The sequence below is a fragment of the Solea senegalensis genome, linkage group LG21, assembly GCF_019176455.1.
Source record: "Solea senegalensis isolate Sse05_10M linkage group LG21, IFAPA_SoseM_1, whole genome shotgun sequence".
NCBI lineage: Eukaryota > Metazoa > Chordata > Actinopteri > Pleuronectiformes > Soleidae > Solea > Solea senegalensis.
The window spans coordinates 9,015,459-9,032,421 of record NC_058040.1 but is presented as its reverse complement, the minus strand read 5'-3'; the positions used below and the strand labels follow the sequence as shown (position 1 = coordinate 9,032,421).

The 16,963-nt window shown below is 40.2% G+C and overlaps 1 protein-coding gene across 1 annotated transcript in view; it reads right to left on the bottom strand.

Moving 5' to 3' along the window:
- The window catches only part of brinp1 (bone morphogenetic protein/retinoic acid inducible neural-specific 1), a 94,784-nt gene that overhangs the window by 24,239 nt on the left and 53,582 nt on the right, over window positions 1-16,963 (bottom strand). Inside the window, exon 5 of the mRNA XM_044012986.1 lies at window positions 1,347-1,452. Coding sequence (XP_043868921.1) covers window positions 1,347-1,452 — 106 coding nt within the window. The remainder of the gene's footprint in view (window positions 1-1,346; window positions 1,453-16,963) is intronic.

Below are 16,963 nucleotides of genomic sequence, written 5' to 3'. Positions count from 1 at the left end.
TGTGACTACATGTGTCTTCATGGGCTGTTTGAAGTGCCATCGCTTTGACGAGGACTTTAATTGTCGAAGTTAGACTCTCAACAGTCCTTCTAAGTAAAGACAACAATGACAATTGCTTTCAAAAGGACACATTCTGAGGAGAATTCTCACCTTTTGCCCATGCACACACAAACATATGGACACACACACACACACACACACACACACACACACCATTATAATACAATACAATCAATCAGTACAAGAAACACAAAACTAAGTCTAAGTCAGAAACCACCAGAAAGGCTTTTCTATTCCTTTGGCTTTATTATCAAGCCAAAAGACAGAATCATTCCCTGACTTCTCATCTATCAATTGGGTAACAAAGCAGCCTTCAAAGCACATGGCCATTACATTTGGAGCTTTTTCCAAAAACCTATAGAGTCCTTGGAATGATTGGCAGTGAGGACCAAAAAGTGTTCCTTTGACAAATTCAGTAATACTCCCTCCAGTGAGGGGAGAAATGTGGAAAGAAGGGTTCGGATTGAAAATATGCCTCTGTGATGCTCAAACTGCTTTTAATAACCTGCGTTCACTCAAATAAATCAAAGAACCAATCACTTTTTGCAAACACTTGACCACAGTTACAGAATCTTTCATCATTCTGTCCCCCAGGGAGACTGTCACTGCAAGCCATTATTTCTTTTAGGCTAATTATTACTCATGTCAATATTTAAGACGGACCTATTTGCGCTTAAAAGAACAAAGCAGCTAACGGGAACAGTTGCTTTTTGAACACAGTGATTCATGAGTAAAATGTTATTTCATTCAAATTAAAAGTGACTCATCTACGCATTGCACTCTATGCCGAGATAGTTTCCAAATTGGAATATTTCCAAAATATAACTAAAGTTCCTGAAAATGTTCTGTCCCCTTTGCAACCCCAGATACAACTGAGTGATGTGAGTAATTGTCCTTTTTTTCATTATACTTGCATGAAGAGTGCTAATTTCTGCTTTCATGTCTGAATATCTTGAACGGTTTGTGCAGGTGGACTGAGTTCAGGACTGTTTTTGAACAAAGCTTTGACAGATTCACAGTCGTGCAGGAATGCAAGCAGGCATCTACAGTACAACCACAGAGAATCACATCACGATCCATCGGGGGTGGGGGCTGGGAAGCAGATCCATCCAAATCCCAATTAAAAAATGCATTGATATTCAATTTCTGAGAAGGCATGCAGGAACCATATTCCTTGTCCACCTATAAGCATTTTAGAGGCCACAATGGAGTTTGACCTTACTGGCCTGTTGCTCAAACACCACAGGGCAGCATATGGAAAATATTGATAGGCTGGGTTTGTTTACCTTGCAGATGAAGCTTGCTCTCAGGGCTCTGCAGAAGGATTGAGCTGACTGAGTCCAGATTGTCATAGCTGCTACACCCCAGTGGTCCTGTCCGTGTCTCTGTCACCTGCGAGAGAATTAGGAACGGATGAAATACACATTTGAGAAACAGGCAAATGCAGGTCTGAAATGACGCCCCCACATTTACCATGTAAAATATTAGTGCACGATCAGTCTATCCAGACAGCGCTGTTTCCACTGCTTCGCCATAAATCCATTCCACTTGATCGATAGATTACCCAACTGAAAATCAAATCCAGGTTTTCCTTGTTACCTACCTACAATAAAACTCACAGCACGCACACATATCGTATCCCTACAGCAAGTGAAACGTCAGCCTCAGTGTCAACTCAAACTGTCCTGCTTTTGCTACATAGACACACTTTTAGCCCTAGGTCATGTTAGATCAATGTTAAATTCAACTAAACAATGAAATCAGCAGTAGTGCACAGAGCATTATCTGCTGGTATTTTTTTTTATTATCAGCAAGAATAAACTAATCACATCCAAAAGGTTTATTGGGAGTTTATTGGTCTATAGTCTGACAACTTCCATCCATCCATCCATCCGTCTTCTGCCGCTTTATCCTCCACATGAGGGTCGCGGGGGGGCACTGTGGCAATCTCAGCTGACATAGGGCGATAGGCAGGGGACACCCTGGACAGATCACAAGTCTATCACAGGGACACATGGAGACAAACAGCCATTCACTCTCAAACCTATGGTCAAATTTAGAGTCTCCAATTTAATCCCCATATTGCATGTTTTTGGGCTGTGGGAGGAAACCGGAAAACCCGGAGAAAACCCACACACACATGGGGAGAACATGCAAACTCCATGCAGAAAGGCCCTTGTTCCAAACGTGTCGCAGACCTGGGATTTCTTGCTGCAAAGGCAAGAGTGCTAACCACTACACCCACCGTGTGGCCCTGGTCTGACTACTGCACTACTACTACTTCACTTCAAAATCCAGCTGATGAGAAGACCACTGGGTTCAAACAAGGTCACCACAACCACTTATGTAAACTAGGCCATGTCATTTATTGATGTTATTTCATGGTCATTTCTTTTGGACTTTTTAAAGCACATTTATTTCAGTTTATCATTGAACATAACGCACAACCCAACTCCATCATCGCTCTTGAAATAGGTGCTTGAGACTGAGGTCAGCATGTAGGGACAGCGGAGAGAGTTCCATTGGCGAGGTGAGCGATGAAAGGTGCTGGGCCAGTTATGAATAAAATGTGATGTGGATGGTCTCAGAATTGTATGGAGCCTCATTTATTTGAAAATTACAACCACATATACTTGTTGAATCACCCTAGGCTCGAGTAAAATGCAGTGTGTCAAATTAATGTCATCATCTTGGTGGGTTTAAAAAAAAAAAAAACAGGCCTTGTTGAATGAGGACTTTTTATTTAATCTGTTTCTGAATTAGTGATTGCATTGGTTTTTTTTTACTCTGTAGATAAAAGTACACGTAACAACCAGCCCCACATTATAAATGCTTCTGATGCCCATGTGTGTAACTGTGTGTGTGTGTGTGAGTTGTTATAAATGCCGACATGAACAGGTGTGTCCAGTGGTAAGCAGCTGGATATGAGAATATGTTTATCTCCATACTCGTGATATATTCCACTCGTAGTGTTTCATGCAAGACAGGATGAAAAGACAGGGACCAGCCAGCCAATATTAGTCGCCAACATATGCTTATGAATACTGTAGCAGTTAAGTATTCCACTGATTTCAACTTCCACGTAAACTAACTGTATACAATTATATGAGTGTATTTATTACAAATCTATGGCTGTGTCAGTATAGCACTAGATCAAATTCAGACGTGCTTTCAAATGACAACAGTTTTTTTTTTTTTCTTAAATTGTGATGACCTCACTGCATTATAAGCAACACATGAAAGTAAAACATTGACGACCACTTTCCTTGAACCGCATCCTTGTTCCGTTCCACGGAAAATCACAGAGAATATAACGGCAGTTCCCGCTGCCGACCGCAGCCAACTGTCAAAAGAAGTAATGATGCTATTCAGCAGACCTGAAGAGACTGCTAAAAAATAGAAATTAACAAAGAAATGTAAGCCACCAAGAGTAAAACCTCTTCCTTCTACCGTTGCTTTTGCTCATTAAGTTCTTTCAACTTTCAAGTTTTACACAAAGCCGTATGACAGTTTTTAAGGAAGATTCAAGGAGAGAAAAAGGCATAGTTTTCAGCATTTTGTGAAGGAACATTTCGGTTTGGGACTCAAAAGTAAAGAAATACTTAAACTTTTATGGTACATCAGCACCACATTATCATCAGCATCAGAACGTTGCAAAGAGTGTGAAAGAAACTGAATTTGTTTCAAAGAAAGAATGACGCAGACTCGGCGGCTGGTAGTTGGTCGACTGCTGGTTACATCTCATCATAACATCTAATAATGTTTGACTTTATTCTCAAAAGATTTTCTTTCTCTCTTCAGTTTGGCCCTAATACTCCCGGTGCCACAAAGATAACATTAAAAGCAGCTGTTTTCAGGAGTAAGTGCAGTCCTGTCAACAGTAAAGACAGATTGTTGAGTTTTTTGATGCTGCTATGTTCGTGACACTTTGGATGAACAGCTGCGTTCTAACACAAAACAGAAGCATTGATTTGGAGTTGTGTTTGTTGACCACCTGGCAAATGGCAAAACAGTATTTTTATTTGATTTGATTTACTAATTATGTCCATCAAATACAGAGACCAACGAGGTCCATGTGCTTGGAAAAAGCAGGGAGCATGCAAAGGTCAGTTGTGAGAGCAGCTCAATCTTAACTACTGTACACGTTCCCTTTGTAAGAGGAATTACCTCACTGTTTCACTGTAACACTGTGCTGTCGGTGCATCAACTGCTAAAACACCCATTAACATTCCGTGAAAACACAAATTGTCAATGAGTTACTTCTACTTCGAAATTAATTAAATGAGCGGAAGATTGAATTGAGGTCTCCAGGAAGGACTTTGCATCTGTAGCCACACTGAACCCAGCAAAACATCACCATGATGGATGAAGAAAAAACACCAATTTGTCTGTAAGATGTCACCACCTACGGTCTCTAGTAATTAGCGCATTCCACACCCGTATGCGTGTGTGTGTTTGTGCCCGTGATTGATGACATGATACCATTTTTTTTACTGTCTTTGCCGTCGATGCTGCACCAGATGGCGGGTTGACAGGCACAAAATTAGACAGATGCATATCTTACCCTTGGAATCAGTCTTTTAATGGGAAAAAAAAGGGGGAAGACAGAGAGTGAAAGACTATGCAGTCTTAGTATTCGGTGAGTTTACGCTTGAATAAATCTTCCTACAGTTGTACTTTGTTGCAAATGACACCAGTCAAGGAAATCATAGCTTTTATGTGTCCTTTAAATACCCTCAGTGTTCAAGAACATCTGCATACACTGCACCGAATAACTGTCATCTGTCACCTTTGTCAGCACGCTACTGTTCTATTACATCTTCATATAAATGTGTTGACAGCAAAGGTCTTTAATGGTTAGAGATAAATCCATAATGGACTGAGGGAGGAACATCACTTGATATCACATAAGATAAGATACTTTTTAAAACATGTAATACACATCCTGGAATAAAAAAAAATATAATCTAACTGACAGTGACGCATAACACCCAGCGTAGCGCAGACGAGAGGTTTGCATTACTGAAATTACGCGACGGTTTGTGCTTTCGCAAACCGTCGAATGTCAAAACCAACGTGTGGTTATTACGGTAATTTCCCTCGCGCTGTCGCAGGAAGACGGCGAATCAGCGACAGATGTTATCTTAAATACGTTTTATACTGTTCAAATTTCAAATTTAACGCGCAAAATCGGGTGTTGTGTACAACTACAGTGTTCAAAATGAAAACTATTTGGTTTTCTTCATTTGACATGCAGTCAGTTGTAAATAACTGCCAGTTATTCTGGAAGAAATGGGCAAAAGCACTTACTCACAGGACATTTTGTGACCCTTTTATGGTTAAAATAAAAAGCAAAAAAAGTCCAGAAGGACATACGGCAATCTTAGGGGTTAAGTGGGTGAAGCGTAACAAGGTAATGATTATAAGAGGGAGTGACTCTTTGTTGTTTATTCAGAACGTGAAAATGCTTTGAATTTGGTGTGTATATATTTCCTAGGCATATTCCCATTTATTTCCTTCCAGCCAGGCATTGGACTTTTAAGTTGTGAGTCCTTGCGAGTGCATATGCAGATTGATTACAGAGCCATACTTGCCTATCACACGCTACCATCTTGATGGCTGCTGACAGTGCTCTTTTTTTTTTTTTCCTCCCCTCCCTTTTTGTTGTGCTTATCGCTGAATGAATTACTTCCTACAAAAGGTTGTGTTGCATGATCCATGGTGACTGAACAAAATGAAAATCTGTCCTCTGTCGCCGACGGGCATCTTCTCAGGTGGCAAAGCAGGCTAATGCACAAGTGAGCCCAGGCACATTTACATTGGTAGTAAAACACACGTCACACATTTTGTGACAGGTGTGCATAACACATGAGTGTAGCTTTGCCAGAGCCGTTTATTATACAGCATTTTTTTTTCTTTTCTTTTTCTGATTGGTCACAGACATGTTCAGCTTTATGGATTAGAGTGACCCCTGTAATCTGCATGACCTCACTGGAGCAGAATGTCTCGTTTCTTCCTCTCCAGCAACACACCATCAGAGTGCTGTGGGCCAGATTATGAAAATGGAGAATAACGTAATAAAAATACAAGGAGCAATCAAATGACTGAAGTGGGCCAAAGGGGATTAAGAGGATTTAGATTATTAAGCAGAACACAACAGCGGAATCCCACTGGACCAAGACAGTATCACAGCCCACAGTCAGAAACCACGGTTCTGGAACATCCTCTCTAATTGTCATCTGCCATCAAGAAAATCATCTAACCAAGTAAATAAGAGATGATGCACATGAGATCCGGAGAACCAAATGTACATGTTCTACTCCCCCGAGCCCCCATGGTCGGAAAAGTTTCTCCTGTCTGTGCAAACTTTGTTTGAATTGCAAATGCAGAATATCTCCCGGCGACATACATAGAATACAGCTGATGTATATCAGCTGTGTGTCGGCAAAATGTGTTGCTGTGTTGACGCCCCCAGACATTACAGTATATTGGATTATTTTTTATATTTATCAATCCTATATGCACCTGCCAGATACATTCATAATCATGTTAAGTGTGTGCGGGACAAACATTGTGACTTAAATAAGCTTATGAAAAACATATATTGATATTACAGTATGTTTATCAAGCAGCTTTTGTGACCCACTCTAATTAGGCACTTGTCTCGCAGGGCATATTATTACCAGCACTTTCTATGTGTTTTTAGCCTATTGGATCAATGAGCTTGACAATACACAGATTATGTAAACAAAGGAGCAAAGGGATTATTCCCACAGAATGTATCCAGGAAATAGTTTGGCTCTAGGCTTTAGGCCGAATTAGTGATTGAGAATGTCCCATCAAATACAAAATTGTATTGATTCCTTTCTATCTGTGTACAATTTCGGAAAAAAGTCATTTTATTTTTAAGAGGCCGAACGGGAGCTCAGCACTTCCTGTTATCTGTATCTCCGTGTATTGATTGAAATGACGGTATAGAGTAACATTGTTATTATTTGCAGTAAACAAGTCAGAATGTATGGAATTGAAAAAAAGAAGACAATCTCTCCACAGACTTAATTAGTATTAGACTTATATGAGTATTGCAGCCCCTGCGAGTATGAAGATAGCGAAATGTGCATTAAGATATCACCCTTGGATGTGTTTCAGTTGTGCAATAAAAACCACTTTTCACCAAGTTCATTAAAATTATCACAGCATATGGAGCTCTCATTACTTCTATAAGTCCTGTAGCTTGTCATGGGAGCACAGTGTTCTAATTTCATTTTTTTTTTTTAAAACCTTACTAAGAGGAGAATGTACTTGGAAACCACACTTCATATCATGCCCAAGTTGTTCTTCCTAAGGCTGGGAAGAAGAAGAAAAAGTTGTTTTGAAGCTATATGAGATAAGGAAAACAAGGGATGAAGGCACAATAAGATGGCATGGTACATGGAAGAATACTGTAAGGCTGAAATGTCTTCATTACACATCGCCTCTGCTGAGCCTTACTAATCTGCCCATCACCTGCCATTCTCTTAATGACTTGCTATTTCTGGCTACACAGAAATGAAGAGACATGCTCCTCTCTGAGCCTGGTAGTGTAAGATTTTTTCTGCCTTGTTCAGATCATATTACATGTGGCTACATTGTTAATTTAAGTCAAGTTAGGGGGACAATGTCACTGTATTTGAAGAACATGTGTAGGAGTATATAAAATATTCTTGTATGCAATGTTAAAGTGTTAGTCATCTCCAGTATGACATATATGTATAACAGTGGCGGTTGCTGGTCTTTGAAACAGGGGACACTTATTTCAGGCCCAGTTATTTATATATATAAATACTGCAAACGAACAACTAGAACAAGAAAACGCGCTAATTGTGTTAAACTGAAATAATTGTATAATAGTGTTTTTATTTACAGTGTCTAAGTACAAATGAAAATGATCTATATCGGCGAGCAAATAACACACAATGACTTCTCTCACAAAATGTACACAGGACTGAGGCAGAAAAGGCTCCGCTGTCGTGTATCTTTCTGCAACGCTGTCAATCAAAAACTGGTTCCGCCTTTCGGACAGTTCCTCCAATCGTCATGCAGAAGCCCAGCTTCCACATTCGCCCCACCCATTGCTCCACTGACTCAGAGAGAAGCCGAGCTTTTGTGGAAGTGACGTTTTTGAAACATTTGTCCAATCACCGTCGAGGTCACCACAGTGAAACAAAACCTATTCTGTGCCATCCGATAGAGTTTTAATGCATAGGCTGCTACGGGAATATAAACATCACTTAAGACGATCGGTCATCTGTGATACAGCTGACTCTGATCACACTAGTGACACGTTCTAATAGCATTCTAGTGCCATGTGAATACAACACAGCATTTGACAACAGCTTCCCTTACTGTTAGTGCTTCAGATGCAGCCTATTGCAGATCAACAATTTGCTGCTGAACTCAATTTGCCCCCATAATAAGTGCCAGTCATAGCCCAAATAAAACAGCATTCTGTTGATGATTTATATGCACTGTGTTTGTTGTGCATAATGGCTGAAATAAAACACCAAACCCTTTCAAATGAATAATCCCCATTGTCTGTTTTTATTAACTGCTGAAAAAAAGCCAACCTTAAATTCAATGATATTTAAATGACTTCTATCACTATCACAATTCTTGTCTTATATGGAGATATAGATTAAATGAGGAGAAAAATATATGACCTTAATGTTGCTATTTGGCAGTGAGACAACCACATTTAAACTTATTTCTTTTATTTACTTGTTAAGTATTGACTGAGAAGTGTGAAGGAGAGGAAGATCCTTGATTTCAGCACCATGGACAGAGACACTTTACAAGCTATTTCTTTCCATTTTGTAATTTGCTTTGTTTGAAACTGCATGTTCACAATAAACTATGATGCATTTTCCATTATAAATAATATATGTACTCAAGTAACACTGCTTATATAATCCATCATGCTTGTGGCAAATGTGTTTGGATATTTTTTTTTTTGGATACTGAATTTGGATACTACAGATGACAATAAATCTGGGTCAATTTTGTGAACCAGTAAAATTTCCCGTACATTGCACAGTAAGAGGCTCATGTGACTGGAGAGTGAAATGAAACAGGGGATAGTGGATTCGGCTGTGGCTGCCACACTAACACCGACCAGAGCACTGCAGCATCCTCAGGAAATATGCATATTGAGCGGTGGTGTAAATCAGCCCAGAGTGGCTGTGTGTGTGTGTGTGTGTGGATAGGTGACCTTGTGTGGGATGCAGTAAGCACACTGCCCAGCAGGAATGCATTCTTCCGCACTTAATGCATGAGTGACTGTACAGTAGACATGCCTCAGTCCATCGCTCCTCAGCGGCACGCACACATTCATCAAGCATGCAGACACATATACACACACACACACACACACACACAGTCAATTCCTAATCGTACGTCTTCCTGCATAATCACACTTTTCCACAGGAAGACACTCACTCGTAAAATTGACATTTTCTTTCCATTAAAACACTCCATTGGGTATCTTATTTTCATTCCTAAACGACCCTCCCTCCCCACTGGAGTCCTGGCTCGCAGCAATCAGGTTCAGCCAGACCAAGACAAACAACAACGTCATTTATTTTTTATCAGCGAGATGTGATATTGTTCACAGTGGGAAGAGACTTTGTTTTATATATATATTTTTTTTTTCTAAAGTTGAAGTGAAGAATAATATATGTATATGCTCCTGTCCCTATTAATAAATGACTTATTTAACCAGCACAAGGATTATTATTTATCTGTGCTGTGTGTGTGTGTTGTTAGCGGTGTGTCAAGATGATAATGAATACAGATTTTGGCACAAGAATCACGCAAATGTGATTGATGAACCAGTAAAAATGGATAATACCTCTTCTGTTGTGTTTTTTTTTTTTCCTATTTAATAAAAGAGCTGTGATACAATTATGAAGATAAATGATGTACAGCAGGAAGCCCTCTGATACTGAACAATCTCATTAGATCATAACCCCCAGGCCAGCTTGTTTAGTACTGTGCGTTTACTGCGTTCTTGTTTGAGTGTATATGTATATGCTTACATGCTAACGTAGGTGTACATGAACATATCTGACATGAGAGACTCAGAGGGGGAGAGAGGGGATTTATTTTACAGTTTTGTCAGCAGAGGATGTGTTATTTTGTTTGCAGGTACATTTGTTCTTTTGCACCGTGCTTGGTCATATTTCTTTTTTTTAACGCTGCAGTGGTTTAGGTATATTTTTCACGGCAACAAAAATCATTTATTTTAGCTGATGCATTTCTGGATAGGTGGGTCTCAGGTAAATAATAAGAGGGCACGGTGATGGCACAGGCTGCACAGTGGAGATATGACGTGCTTTTGATTAACGTCTACATGTAGCTATGAACTCCTCAGGTAGACAGAGAGGGGCATTAAGGATGAAAGGCTTGATAAATTCAGCCAGCCACTATACACGTAATCTATCAGTCCACACATTTATTGGCCAGCAATTTGCACAGACGAGAGTCTCACACACACACACACACACAGGGATCTTTTGCTTGCTGTTCTGACTGATTTAAATTACCAGTGAATTGTATTTAACAATAACATTAGCGGCCCCTTGGGGACCAATTTTATATGTAACCTTAATGGCACGCTAAAATGTGTTTTCATTATTCCAACCATTGTCGCCGGCACAGCGTGTGCAACCTGTCGGAGTCCAATAACAATCAAACAATTGTTTGTATTTCTGGCTGATTAAAAGACGGCAGAGTTTGTAACAAGGGGAGCTTAGCAGTGGCGCCGGCACAGATGTCTGATGTCATCAAAGACTGACTGTTTTTTGTCCTGCTGACTGCCCTGCTGTTTGCACGCCCTCTGCCGCCTCATTAGTATTCTGATAATGACACTTGCAGAAATACATACATTGTGTTTCACATACTAGAGATGCATATTTTATGCATATTTTCCATTTCATCATTTCTTGTTAGAATTGTAGAATATGTGCAGTTGATTAAGATGTAATATTATGACTGGTATTCTCTTATTACCTATGTATATGGCATACTTGTATATTTTAATGACATGGACACACACTGTGTAGAGACAGGTCTTTAACACATGACTCAGCAAAACATTCCATCATTTCCTGATACGAAGCGAAACAGTTTTTGTTACTGTTTCATCGCGGTCCTCAGATAACAGACGTTCACAGGAAACAGTTCTGTGATATCAGGCGAAGAGCCAAACCAAAGTTGGCGGTGAACCATTTGGGACATTTTGTTGAAAGGAGGGGGCATTCAGCAGCCTGTCCCTGACATCTGCACAATGTGCAGCCATCTCCGAATTATGGCCTCTTTTCTCTTCAAAACTCCGAGTGGAGTATAATATAACTGCTTGGCTTTATTTGCTAATGGATACTCCCTGGGTAACAAAGGTTTCATCAACAAGGTCCGTCCGCGTTTGTTTTTATCTTGATATTGAAGTCTCCTCTGTTTAATCTCATTGTCGGGACACTGCTGCACAGTACAACAAACAGTAAGACACCCTGAATAATCATTGGCTTGAAGGTGCATTTCCTAATAGTGTGCTGTGTAACCATTTGTGCTCTGTTGATTCAACGGGTTTTCAAATAAAGCTGTCAAAGTGGTTTCAGTATTGTCTCCGTCTCCGTTGTGACCTAACAGAATACACGATCACTGAAAGCATAACTATTCAGTATCTACTTTTATATGTATTCATTAATTATGATTTCTTTTTTGGGGGGTGGGGTTAAAGTTTCATGCTTAAACTGAGGATTAAACATAGTTACAACACTAAAATCAACGTCCCGTGTCCCTACACATAAAACTATAATGAAAACTACCTAAAGTAATACGTTAGGTTCTATTTATCACACTAAAATATCAATTCAACATCTCATTATATATAAGCTTTCATTTCAATTGTCATGTTATTCATGTTATTTAGTTTTTTTAAAGGTTTGTTTTTGTTATTTGCAGATTCATATTGCAACAGTAATACCATCCTGAATATTTTAATTGCATTGTATAAGGACATACAGTTCAATACAATTGATTTTAGAACATAGAGAAGCATAGAACAAAAGAAAGATCTTGTGAGTTCAGCAAATATGACGAGCAGATCTGACAAGGTACCATGCAGCACTTTTCTATTATGTAAGTAAAACAATTCTATAGTGAATGAGTGGAATCCATGCCTCACCACCCGCCTCACAGCATTTTCAGTAGAAAAAAGACAAAGAAAAAAGTGGCTGTGACTTTTAACTTTCTTACTCGCAGACAGGAAATATCTAAAATAGTTCTGCTGTATTGACATGTGTTTTTCCTCCTGATTGTAAGTTTGCACTCCATAGCAGGTCTCACAGCCTTTCTGAATCAATATTGGAGGAGCAAAGCCCTTGTTCTCTGTGTTTATAGATCCTCGCCTTCTGCAGGACTTTGCTTCCTCTGCACATTCTGATCACTGTCTGTCTGCTGGCGACGTGACTGGAGAGCTGCAATTTATGCTGCCATAGTACTGTATGTAGCCAAGAGATATGAGAAGGCGGTTGAGTATTAGATCATTTCTGGACATAAACTATCCAGCAATCACGCACATTGTCCATTTTGAACAAGCGAAATGGAAACACCGCCCTTCCCTTGCATAGATAATCTATTTTAAGGTCTGAGACAGCGTTCTGAGGGATTTCAATTCTCACAGTGTTGGTGTCTGACAACATCATGATCAGTATACGCTTCACTGCGGCACTTGCAATTTCTGAAGGATGTTATAATTACATTAAGTGCTATGCAGGAACTCGGTGCAACTTAAAATCATATCTTACACAATTAGCATATGGTGTTAAGGAGTTCTGTAATAGTTACTTACTCTCAGGGTTTATGCAATCTAAAGTGTAACAGCATTTTTTGCAGAATCCTTCAAGACTTTTGCATGCGACATGACCTTGAGACTGTGAGAGAGAATAATGTAAAGGACATCTCGTTGATTTTTGCTAATCACGCTACCTCAAACAAATTACACACAGAGGGAAGCTGGGGCTTTTAGGGCCCCTGGGGTAGTGGATTGTTTTGCTCAGTAATTAAGCCTAAAAGTGCATCATTACACACAAAAACACACCATGTCCCAAAATGTGACTTTGATGAATCTCTAAAGCCCCACAATAGGTATTAACACTTATACTGTACCGGCATGATTATGTATATTTAAATGCACTTAACAGCGGCTGTTAAGTGCAAACAAAGCAGCCATTTCACCCCCCGCCCCCCCCCAACATACACCACTAACTTAATGCCCCATGCAAACAATGACATGTCTTCACTCCATAGATCAAACCAACTGAGCGTCTATGCTAAACTGCTAAAACCGCACGACACTTCTATTTCGAGTTTCCACCGACTCACTGCAAAGTTTCCCAGGATGGAATATCTGATAGGTGGAAGACAGGCTATCTTGCATGCCTGTATTACCATTAACTAACTCACTCAATCAGCAATCCATTTGCGGCCCATTTCCAAGCTCAGACAAAACATCTTGGCATATGCTGCGGCTCCATCAGTCTTGATCAGCAGATATGCAGTTGCGAGCGCTGTATCGATACTCTCCCCTCTCAACGCCTCCTGCCTTCCCATTCCTGAGGAACTGACTCAGCAGCCACTGTCAGGTTTGCTTAATTTTGTCACAGTTGACTTCCTGCTACCTGAAGTCTCATCTGCCAGAGCCCCTTAATCTACTTGTCACTCAGAGCAGCAGAAAAGCTCGAACGGTGTTCCCTGAATGAAGACAAGGAGGTAAAGCACTGGTGGATGATGGGATTGCTGGTTCGGGGGCTTTGGTGCAGGTGCACAGACACAGGTGTGGCAGCAGCTGTGTTAGTTTTGGAGACACCGGAGAGAAGATTGCAATACTCTGTTCACTGATTAGCAAAAAGCCAAAAGGAGGATCGACAACAGAGAGGCTTGAAACAAAAATTCCATAAGAGTAACTTAAGAAAAAGTACACAGTTTCATTTATAGAAGCATTTATGGGGTGCCTCATCTCATTTTGCACTCTATCACACTTTATAACAGCTGTACAAACTATTAACTTGTTCCTTGTGCCCTCAGTATCCAATTAAAACAAACTATTTAAGCAACGTTCTGATGTTTTCACCATCTATCTGCTTAACGCAATTAAAATGCCCTTTATTAATGCTTCTTTTGGCAGAGCCATTGGCAAGAGGAGCATAAGGCTTGCAGTTGTTGTGCTCCCGCTGCCCGGGATGAAGACGTAGAAGGAAGTGAGGTGAGTAAGGGATGGGCAGCCCTAAGGGTGTGTGGTGATGCAGAAAGGAGACATAAATTTAAATTAGTTTTCATGGATCTTTGGAGTCAGTGTGTGTCCACTGTGCCTGCAGGATGCTTGCACACTTGCCAGTCTGCACTGCAAAAACGAATAGTTTGGTGAGAATAGGTAGACGCGTCCTGTCCTGCTGCATAATGTAAATAACATTTCCATAAGTGCATTTGTCTGTGTATTTGTATTTTTTTTTGACACTTTAGGACCTTTTCTGGCATAAACACTGACCTCGTCAGGACCTGAACAAAACCTGCGTCCTAAAGAGGCAGAGCCTAATTTCTGAGTTTAGTGCTTAGGTTAATGTAAGGGATAACGCTTTGTTTAGGCTGCCTGTGTGTACATGCCTGTAGTAGTTTGCGAGGACAAGGGCATGTTGTGTGTGTGTGTGTGTGTGTTCTTTTGGTTGTAAGAATAGGATTTGGTGCATATACTGCAAATCTGCTTTTTCAGATCGGAAAAATATCATCTCAAAGTTTTTAGTTGTGGGTGGCTTGGCGACATCTGCATTCACTGGTGGCGTCAGTTAATGACACTCTTACACTATATCAGCAAAGGAACAAAAACAAGTCAGCCGATAATTTGCTTTTCTCCATCACTCTGTAACCGACTTTGATCTTATTTGATGCTGCACACAGCATCTGTCTGCAAACAGCGGGGCGCTGAGGAAAGAGTTAGTTGTCTTGCTGAGACGTTAAAGGTGTTCAGTCTTTCACCTCCAGTTCTTCCTCTTCCTTTTTTGTTTATTATTTATTTCCTGCACCGTTTCAAAAGAGTCCTCTGTCGTAAAATTCAGAAAAAGACCCATTATGTTGTTTTGTAGACACATTTTTGATGACCGGTTACTGCGCATAGAACACACTGCATTCGTATGACAGGGCCACATGGCGGCATAGTGGACAGCACGGATGTCTTGCAGCAAAAAGATCAGGTGTGAATGTGAGAGTGAATGGTTGTTTGTCTCTGTATGGATTGGCGATCTATCCAGGGTGTAGTTCCAGTTCCCTGTGACCCTCTTGTGAAAGATAAAGCAGTAGACAGAAAGCCATACGGACAGACTTAATAATCATTTATTTAATTTATTGTACTTCACATTGTATTTAGTGATATTCACAAGAGGTGATGTCTGTAGCAGAATAAATGCATGTGTAGTATATATATTATAATAATAAGACATACTGATTTTCTGTGTTGCAGCCTATTTCCACATCTGCAATCTGGCTTCTGCTAAAATTGTGTTTGCAGACTGGGGGAAACCAGAGGAGACTAAATAATTATGATCACCAGGGCTTGAAATTAACACCCACTTACTCACTCTGTATTTTTTTTCTTTTGCTTTGACTGTGGCAGGTAAGAATTCTACCTGAAATTTTCATGGCTGAGGTTTTCAGACTATAAGCGCAAAGTTTTGGCACAGAGGCATTAACTGTTATTATTATGTTTTTCTCTCCCACCCACCCACTCTTTTTGTTCCTTTTTCTAACTGCACAAAATGCCATTTCCTGTGCAATCGTCTTGTTTTCCATTTCAATCTTGCGTTGCCCTTTAGAATTCATGTTTCAGTAAATGTCTAAAAGTAGGATGAGCAACTCTTTTATACAGATCACAATACTTTGCTGATGTGTACACCAACACACTGTAATGTCTCTAGATGTATTTAAAAAAAACTGAATTCTCGTGGACATACACTGATGCATTTCACAGCAAGTAATCAGTGCTTAGTTGTTCGGGGTTAACCGAGAACCTACAACTACACAAGGAGCATAATAGAGGCGAGCACTCCTTGCTGCTGAACTGCAAACATGGAAATCAAGTTGACATCCTCACACAACTAACAGAAGCAGTGCCGTACACTCGGGTTTACTCCGACTACTTTTTTTTTTTTGGTTGTGACGCATGTCTTGCCTTGTAAAATAGGTGCGTATCTGAGCAAGGTCATTGCAGACAAGAGATGTTGCCCCCAGGCCCTCAGACACAGTAGCATTATTTATTTGTCATTTTAGGTAAACACATGGAATCGTAATGCTGGCTCCTGCCAAACTGCCCAAGTTGTTGTGGCCGGGCTTCATTTTTAATTCAACGTTTTGTTTTTCATGAAATAAATCTGCCCTGAGTGGCTTTTTCTTTTTTTTTTTATTGTTCACTGACATTCAATTGTATCCTAAAAAATTACACTTAGGGATCACAAGCTGACACAGGCTCCCTCCTCCCACATGAAACAAGAATGAATACTCTTCATACCGACTACTCGTGATATTCATTGCATTGCGGCGACGTGGGCGTATCGAGGAGAAAACACCATATTGACTATGATGAGGCGAGTGTGACGGACAGATGCTGGGATATCACAGGTTACGCGTTTGTTTGCAAATGGAAGCGATGTGGTGCACAGCTCGTCCACTGCAGGCGGAATGCAACCGTATTCGTGCTGTGAGCGAGTTGATCCGACCATGCAGTGGCAAAATTATGAACCATATAAACTCAAAGATCAAATCCGTGTCAGGTTTTGTTTCTTGTAAATGCATGCACAGTTGAAAAGCCATTCCTCTCCCC